The sequence below is a fragment of the Ammodytes marinus genome, assembly GCF_949987685.1.
Source record: "Ammodytes marinus genome assembly, chromosome: 15".
Lineage (NCBI taxonomy): Eukaryota > Metazoa > Chordata > Actinopteri > Uranoscopiformes > Ammodytidae > Ammodytes > Ammodytes marinus.
The window spans coordinates 16,658,388-16,668,019 of NC_137219.1; the positions used below are offsets into that span (position 1 = coordinate 16,658,388).

Consider the following 9,632-nt stretch of genomic DNA (forward strand, 5'->3'; position numbering starts at 1 on the left):
ATGTCGAAGTGCAAACAATTTGAAATATTGTACTGTACAAAAACTACAACACCACACGTATACCAAAAAAATATGAACATTGTCCATTGTCGAGGAATCTCGGAGCATCGTGGCATCTTCTTGGAAAAAAAAGAAAAACGAAAAGAAAAAAAACGCACAACCTTGTATAAAAGTTGGTTGTCCCCGTCCTGCGGTGACTTTTTGTCTCCTTTCATTTTAGCCCCGCCAAAAAAACAGACCCGTGTTAGATGTTACAGTGCCGTTAGGGGTCCAGTTCCCTCAGAGAGATGAAGAAAAGAGGGGGATGAATGTGAAGGGCGAGATCCCCTCACCTCCGTCTCGCTCCACCTCCTCCGGCGATGAACCCCCTGTCAAACAGAAGGCCCAGCAGAGCTGCACCCAGGCGCCACCACAGAGGCCCCCGGTTCCTTTGGTTTCGATGATACTGAAACAACAAGGACAGACCAAATAATCGCAAGTTAGTGCACTCTCCTGAAACTGCTGAAATGGTCTCCACAGCGGGGTTTTAGTCCGTGTTAGCTTTTAGTTTGGGTTGGCTGTGTGGTGTATTGCTGATTGACAGGGTGCACGGTGAAACAGGGTCAACTGAGAAGAGGGTAGAGACTAAAACCAGACACCGCAACGAAGGCTGATATTTTCACAACAGTCTGCTACCTGTCCCCAACAATACTTATTAGACGGGGGCTCTTCCTTTTGTGTGTGTGGGATCCCTACACAAACCGGGCTTCCCAGAAGACATAAACACATTCGTCATATACAGTCACAGTCTTTTTTTTTAATCTTTTTTGGCAGAGACCAGAAGGGGGAAAGTCTTTCAGGTTTGTGAGCCAATTGGATTGTGTGCGATTAGGAGGGATAATGCTATCTTTGCTATTGAGAAGCCTGAGATAAGATAATTGCAGCGAATGGGATTAGGGAGCTCGCGATGAGAGCCAGGGAGCCTCTGGAAAGCGAGGAATTCTGCGTGAGAGAGGTACAGTAGTCCAAAGGCACATGTGCAGACAAAAGGCAGACTCCGCCACGCCTGATAATGCCGTGGCTATTTTCAGCCCACAAGGGTTATATACCGGGCGAGAGTGAGATAGCTTATTCATGACAATGCACCGACGATGTGTCTTTTCTTGGCAACATTCTGCCATTGTTTACAAGTCAAACTATCTAATGGCAGAGATTAGATATGCCGTGTATGCTTAGGTGGTGTACAAACATTGACCTTATTACCAGTCGTGAAGTGCCATTGCGTTAACCTCTGGGTTTCTTTTCTCTTATCAATTTGTGATGAACATCATTGCAGGGTGTTGCATAAGCTTTGCCATGTTCCAACTGGCATGTGTGTATCCTACTTACGACACGCTTGCTCTTAACTTGCTTTGTGTTCCAAAAAAAAAAGAGAGAGAAAAAAAAGAGTGAAGGTAAAAAGCAAAAAAACAAATCATGGCAGTGCCTAGCGGGGACTCTTCATTAAAGCAGTTCTCTGTTGTATGACTAATCTCAATCTCGCCTGGGGGTATTTTGATAGTGGCACAATAACAGCATAATGTCTGATTCATATAAACAGAAGCGATATTGATGTGCAGCACGCATGAGTTGGCAACCGGCATAGCTCACCCTGGTAAACACCAGCATGCAGACATTCTTATATACATCTAAAATGACATACATATGTGCAGGTATATGTATACTATTGTATGCCAGTTTGAACAACACGTTATGGGGCTTATAGTTTTAACACTAGACTGCAAAAGTTGTAGGAGATAACGCATCAACTGCGGGATTTGACACACCGCAAACAATACTGCCAAGGTATTTACAACAACTTATGCGTGAAGCAATTCATCTTCAAAAACAGAATGTTCCTGTGACTGTGACCTTTTGCCCCCTTCTCTATCAAGCTGAGAGAGAGACACACACACACAGAGACAGAAAGAGAGGTTGAAAGAAAGTGCCAGAATGAGCAAAAAGAGGTGTGCACGGGCCTGTCACAGCTTAGTCATGAGTCACGCCACCAACTGTCAAAATGGGACCAGGGCTCTAAATTTAGCCAGCGATAGAGCGGCAGGCAGAGTCTACCCAGATGCTGGGTGTCGTCACTCTGACACTGGCCTGATGTGCTTTATCAGTGTCCCATGCAGAGCTGTCTGTCCAGCCAGCTGCTCAGAAGCCAGGGCCTTATCGCTTGAGCAAACAGGCCGGCCTAAATACTAAGAAACTCTGGATGAGTCAAGGTTAGGGGGAAGACAAAGAGAAGTGGTAACTATGAAGATATAGCTGCAGGAATGGACAACGCGCTGAACAACAATTTGAAAAGTTCATATTTAAAGCCAGCCTCGTATGTTTTTTATTTCCAGGGCGACAGACTCCACTCCTCCTCCCCCACTCTACAAGTGCTGAAAGGAGAGAGAGAGTGCCGTGCCCTCGCTGGAACAGTGAAGAGATAAAGCCACAAACACTGCGTGCGTGCGTGCAGACACACGCTCAGACACACACACTGAGACTCACACTCAGACTCTCTCTCTCTCTCTCTCTCTCACACTCTCACACACACACACACGCGATACTCAAACCTGCTTTCAACACCTCCTATCGAAAGCACCAGGAGTCGTCTCTCTTAAAAAAACATTGGGATGAAACCTAACTCTGCTTCTTGCCCCGTGCAGGCTGGAGCAGTCTTTCCTGCCATTGTGACTTGTCATTATTGCCTCATCTCAAATGGCGGGGGCCGGCTAATGCCTGCAATCCTCCGGGGACCTTCGCCGTCCCCTCTAGCACTCTACAGGGCTGAGGAGCAATTTATCTGTCAGCATCCACCAGCGCTCCCTCGCTACCTAATCCCTCCTTTGGCCTGGGGGCCACGGCGGGGCTCCCATGGAGGACTATCATAAGCCACATCGCTCCCAAATCCATCAAGGAAAGCGGCATGTCAGAGGGAGGCACTTGGATGGCTCAGGGTACAAGTGTCTGCATTGAATCACTGCAATCGCCCACTGACAGCAGCAGACAGGAAGGAGAACTGACAGACAGTGCCACTAGTATGGAGAGAAAGTTTTTGTACTGACTGTCAGATCGTGCGATAGCGAGAAGGTGAGAGACAGCAGGAAAGCAGAAAAACAAGTATGGGCGGTTGAATTAATTGCAGGAGTGTACACTTAATCGTACCAGACTAGAGCCAGAAAAAGCGATTACAGAGGCTGCACGTAAGGCACACATCCAACACCATTGATCATTGTTAGGGTTGAAATATAATCTCTCTGCAACAGCAACAGCCCAGCCACACTGACTCTCAACACTAACTCACACCAGCAGAAACTTAGTTACGCTCCACTTGAAAGAGAACTGTCAACAGTGGTCATACTGGTCTCTATGCAAGTTAGCATTTCACATTCCCTTACTCTTCAAGATGAAGGAAAATTTATTATTCTCTTTATTGCACATTTACGATCACAGTATTGGGTATATGTAGAGTGTTGTCATGTGTATCGTCAGGATATGACCTCACAGGGCCGTTGTTACTACGACTGTCTTCTCTGCTGCTAAGTCATCCAGCAAAAGCCACTTCCTCATCCCCTGACCCGGGCCTGCCACCGTTGTGCGTCAGTGGATCCCAGCCACACACACACACACGCACAAACACACACACACACACACACACACACACACACACACACACACACACACACACACACACACACACACACACATCACAGCAGTGCGCCTGTCTGACTGACTGTCTGGTTGTGGCGTTTGCAAGTGTCACAATAAATGAGTCACGATTCTGAGCTGCGGTGGTATAAATAACTTCAGCTTGATAAGTGCCTGAGAAAAATCAGAAAACTGACCCGTACATCTGAGTATAAAGTAAATAAAGAATCACAGTAGTTCGTGCAGGGCAGGGAAGGTCCCGTTTCCCAAAAGGGAAGGTTTTAAGGACAACTGAAAATGGGTTGTTACTTTATCATTTCCAAAACCTCCTTCCTGCTCATATACTGTATATGCTTATACCATCATTATATCCCCCCCCCCTTCTGTGGCTATGTAGACCTCTTATTTGGTTGTCTCCTGTGGCCGAGGGAAGGGGCTGACTGGAGACTCCTTGGAACCACAGCTGTCGCCCTCGGGGGCTCATGCGCCGCGCTTCGGGTTACAACATGTTTACCTTCTCCCGCCACTTCTGCTTTTTTTCTGTGTTTACGTATCAGTATGTGGGGATGTGTGTGTGCTTAAATGTGCAAATGAGACTAAATATATGCTTTGGGGCTGTGAATCGCAGTCTGCAAAGGGGTCTGAGTGTATTTTTGAAGTGGCAGACGATGACACGACTGTGTGTCGCATTTGTGAAATGCTCCCACACGTAGAAGCAATGTTATGCAGCACGTAAAAACTCAGTGGACAGTGTCACCCTGACCAGAGTGTGTGTGTTGTTTGAGGCCAGGCATCCTCCATGCCAGTCGCCTCCCCAGCACACACACACACACACACACACACACACACACACACACACACACACACACACACACACACACACACACACACACACACACACACACACACACACACACACACACACACACACACACACACACACACACACACACACACACACACACACACACACACACACACACACACCGAGGAAACGGGGGAAAAGAGTGAGAGAAATAAACAGGAAGAGGAGGGAGAGAGAGGGGGGGCTGGGGTTGGAGAGGTGGGGGAAGGGCTGCCTTGGTTCTTTGGCTCAATGGTGGGGGTGTGGGGGGGCGCTGGGCTCTGTAAGTTCTGCACAGCCTTCTCCTGAACAAATATGGAGCAGCAAACACAATAAAACACAAGAGCAAACTTTTTGGCTCACCATAAATCTTTGACTGATCAACAGGGGGCCAGCACAATAAAACTGTGTGGAGGGTTTTGTTAATTTGTGGACTGCACTTTTTTTCTGCCTCGACAAGGAAAAGCAACCTCCGCTAACCTGACACACACGCGCATGCATGCACACACACACACACACACACACAAAAAAAAACACAAACACAATGACTAGTCTAGTTTGATGGCAGTAGAGTTATGCTTAAACTGCAGCAGGGCACTACTGTAAACTCAGTGTAAATTGTCAACAACAGACAAAAGGAGGGCTGATGATAACAATAAAAGCTGTGTGGGTTTGCCCATGTACAGTAACACCCATATAAGCTACTGATATAATGATTTCGAAAAACATACAACACTAAGCTTTAGTTGACACCGGAGACCTAGCAGGCTCAAGTCCACTATAAACATATCACATTAACCTCAGCATATTACTCCTTGTAATCTCAGGGGGTACATTGGGTCTAAAATCATCGTAACAAGTGTTAATGGTGTTTCCGCATATGGTTATCAGTATAATATTAAAAGGGACAGTGTATGTCCTATCTAGATTCTTTCCACATAATTTGTTTGCCTGGTGACAGTCACGGGTATCTACAGTATTGTACAAATTTGAAAGCTGTCAGGTGAATAAGTATGACACATCTACATCAGGATTGCCTGCACAGAACACTTCATGAAGGGCAGCAAGGGCACTAATCTCTTACTAATTGTATTACAATTGGCCAGTTGCACTTGCTTACTGCCATCACTATAAAGGCCAAAGTGTCTGTCTTAAGTTTAGTAGGAGAGTAATAGCAGGGTGCATATTTTTGCTCCTCACCAGTCGTAGGTGTTCCCGGTGAAACTGATCTCCTATGAGCTGGAGTTTCTGGCCAACGCAGGCCTCCACACTGCGGGCCACAGGCTGCTGCTGCTGCTGCTGCTGCTGCATCCCGCTTTGCTCCCGTTGGCTTTCTTGTCGCCTGGTTTCCTGATCCCCAACCAGCTCAAAGTGTGCCGGGAAGTGCAATCGAAAGCCTGCGTTGCCTGTTGGGTGTCAAGGCTGAGACTTATTATTTTGCCAACAACATAAAGTGTTCAGTATAAAAAAAATGTAAGAACAGCCATCACACCTGATGGGTGTTTTTTTTTTTTTTTTTCTATCAAGGCTGATGATTCACCAGGTATAAAAAGAAAACAAATTCTGCGCGTGTCTTCAACCAATCAGAATCCTTGGCTTCTTCTTCAACCACAAATTGCTCCTGCTGTTGTGTTCTGCCTTTTGTTTCTTTTTAATCAAACACCACACTGTGAGTCATTTTAAGACTCTCGCTAACACACAACAAATGCACATGACACAGATACTTGAGGTCAGTCAGTTGTCATGTAGCTACTTTGGAATGATTACTTGTGTACGGCGCCAATGTAACTTTGCTGTCGCTGATAATCGTCTCTGTGTGCCTACGCAGGTAAGCAGTCCTCTGTCACGTCCTTCTCTCTCAGTCACAATGCCAGCCTGGCGCCTTTTGAAAAAGCAAAGCAGCTGGGTACACTCCATACAGGCCATAAAAGCCAGTGTGATCACGACTATCAGGCGCCAAAGGGGGGGAAGAGTGCAGCAACACTGTCTCAGTCACTAGTAAGTCCAACATTATAGTTTCATGCTTCAGTTTTTATAACACTGGTTGTCACGCACACAGCACAAGGGCAATGTTCCAGTTCCTGTCTTTTAAAAACAGTACAATATATAAGTAGTCATCCTGCCTCACCGTAGAAGAGTGGTCTGGGCTCCTCTGCGACTCCACAGGGCAGCATGCCGTTGTTGTGCGGTGCCAGGGCAGGGCCAGGTGTCTGCGTGGCCCGCTCTTCACACTTTATCTCCCGGAATGTGGTGCGCCAGCAGTGGGGGTCCGGCTCAAACACATCGTCCTCCTCATCGTCCATACGGGGGCGCTAGAAGATGAGCAGCCTTCAAAACAAAGAACTTAGTATAACTACAACAGCATGTGTACTCTTTACCTGTCACACAACCTCAGAGAGCAATCCACACCAAGTCACACATAAATAAGCAATACTTACTTCTTTTATCATTCAAACAGTTGACATTTGTTTATTTATTTACAGTCATATGCCTTTGCGATGTGTGTATATGTATGTATATTTATATGGGGGTGGGGGGGGGGGTCTGATTGTTCATTTGTTATATTTTGTAATATCCGTAATGCTTTGGCAATACTGTTTTATATAATAGTCATGCCAATAAAGCTAAAGGTTACCGCTACAGCTTAAGACAACAATATGTCTCCCACTGAGTATATAAATCAAAATGCAATCCCAGGTTTCCTTCACTTATAATGGTAACCTTGGAGAAGTCTGCATTAGGTCTGATGAGATGATCTCAGACACGTTCATTATATGTTCATTCTTCCAAAGCATTCATTATCATTATAGACAACCTGTCTGGTTAAGACGAGTGCCCGGCCCAGAATCAATAAAACCACACTGGACAAGTTGGGCAGAGAAAATGAGCTAACGGTCTGCCTTCACTTGTGGCAAATTGCACAGTGCTTATTTAGACAAATGGCTCTGTTCGTCTCTGTGATGAAACCACACAATTCACTGCGGTTAGGAGGAGCCTCTGTCGAGCTACATTTACATAAAGGGGAGTTTGGCTGACTAGGTTAAATGAGAAACTCTCTAAGCAGCCCCTGTGGACAGGAGCTTGGCCTCTAAAATAACTCGTAAAACAAAAATCAAGTGATTTTACAGCAAACAATTGCAGGTATCAGTGACTATATAAATATTTGAAATTTACAAAGAATGACAGGCCATAAAATTGCATGGTTACAAATCATTTGAATGACTCTACCAGAGTGTGGCAAGAATTTCAAAGAGCACTTGGGAATTACTCCAGTATCAATAATGCACTCCACTCAACCGTGAATCATATGGTGGGTCAAAGAGTTATCATAATATGAGTGAAATTCAAGTTGCCTCACCAGCTAACCCCTAAAGTCAAGTCACCATCGACTTGTAATGCAGGGTTAGACTACTACCACACTTCCAAATTAGGGTCCGCAGCAAACAGTAATGACAGTCTTTTGGAGGAAAATCCCGCGAAACACTCTCCCTACCCTGGTATGTCAGCCTGCCAGCCCCCTGAGGAGGAGTTTTCATTTCTTCACCCAACATAAGCAGATTGGCCTGTCCTGTCCCTATATGCCCAGAGACCTCACAATATATACTGTGCGCATTCACAATAAACCCTGGCTGCGTGTAAAACCACTTAATGCTTTGTTTTGACAAACAAAGAGTAAAAACATGGAAGGCTTAGAAGAAGAAGAAACACATAGGCTCAACTTCCAGATACCCGGGGCTACTTTTCTGAGCTGCACCACTGTCCATGTAGTGAGCTCTGTGCGCGCGTGTGTGTTTGTGTCAGACAGTGGCTCCCCCTGCTGCAAACAAAAAAAAATAAACCTTCTATAACAGGCAGGGAAGGGGGGAGGGATATGGGTAGGGTGGTTGTGGTGGTGAGGCAGCTCTGTTATTGACACAGTTACACTCCATTGGCATCAAGAGCCTCGATCACATCGCCACTTTATGTAACGCCATGCACATCGAGACCTAAAATGACACGATCTCAAACTAAAAACAATGCCTCGCGGACTCTCCCGACAATATACCTACAAAAATTTTGCAATTATTATACCCTACGGTAGGCCTATACACGGGCTCTGAGAATGTTTATCAGACAAATATTGTCCTTAATAAAAAAATGTGTCAAGGGGGTTGTGCGGTCCTAACGACAAAATAAAGTTAAAAACACAAATGTTTAAGATATTACTACAGTAGCCTAGGGCTAGGCTACAACACATAACTGAAATACGTTATTACAGGTTTAAACTGCCGTCACTACGTTTAATTCAAGACTTAAACACGACCGAGACGTGTTAGCACACAGTCTGAAGTCCATTCTCCGACCGGGCTCCACCAACCGGGAAAGCCGGTAGAATTCAAACCTTCCGCTGTATGAATGACAGACTGAGTTGCATAAAAATTATAACTTAGACTGCTTTGAGGTTTTCGGTACAGCTAATGTAGCCTAAACGTCAAATGTCGAAACTGAGCTAATTGTCTTTACACTACGTCTGCGACACGTTGTTTTGTTTCTTCTTCCATAGGACGCGGATGTCAACTAATGTTAAAGCTCGCGCCGACACGACAAGCGGGTGTAAAGTGTGTTGAGTGAGCAGGGACATTTAAATGTGGCTTCAAAACACTTACCACAGAGGTGGGCTTCGTTGTAACGGCTGTCTCAGAAGAAGAAAAAAAGGAGGACAACGAGTTCAATATCCCGGCAAGTCAAGCGAGTTTAGTCCGTATCACCTCCACGACTACTACTTCCATTCTGTGAAGAAAACGGCTACAAGCCGATTTCATTTCGCCGACGTCAGCTGCACTGACTCCGCCGCCGGGGCGTGGTGTTGAAAGTCTCAAAGTTAGTAAATAAACCCCCTCCCTTAAAGACACTGGGCTTTCTGTCGTCCCAACCGCGTGCGTCTCATCTGAGCTCAGAGCATGTCCCTTTAAGGGGCGATTTGCATATGGGCGCTGTAAACCAATCGCCGTGTTTGTTTTTATCCCGCCATCCCCAGCGCGTATTCAGACACGTGGACGGGAAATTCCCCGTAGCACGAGACCCATTTCATGCCACATCCCATGCCACATCCTTGCCCATCTGATCAAGAAAATGGACACAACCTGTA

General features: G+C 45.9%; 1 protein-coding gene across 1 annotated transcript; it reads right to left on the reverse strand.

Moving 5' to 3' along the window:
• Nucleotides 1-328: 328 nt before the first annotated feature.
• On the reverse strand, nt 329-9,245 carry bmf1 (BCL2 modifying factor 1; the record flags this gene model as incomplete). The annotated part of the gene is made up of 4 exons (XM_080041801.1): nt 9,151-9,245; nt 6,633-6,832; nt 5,705-5,910; nt 329-445 (listed from the first exon to the last, which is right to left on the reverse strand). Exons 2-4 carry the CDS (start codon nt 6,805-6,807, stop codon nt 329-331), a joined length of 498 nt encoding a protein of 165 aa, XP_079897927.1. The 5' UTR covers nt 6,808-6,832; nt 9,151-9,245.
• Between the last annotated feature and the right edge of the window lie 387 nt (nt 9,246-9,632).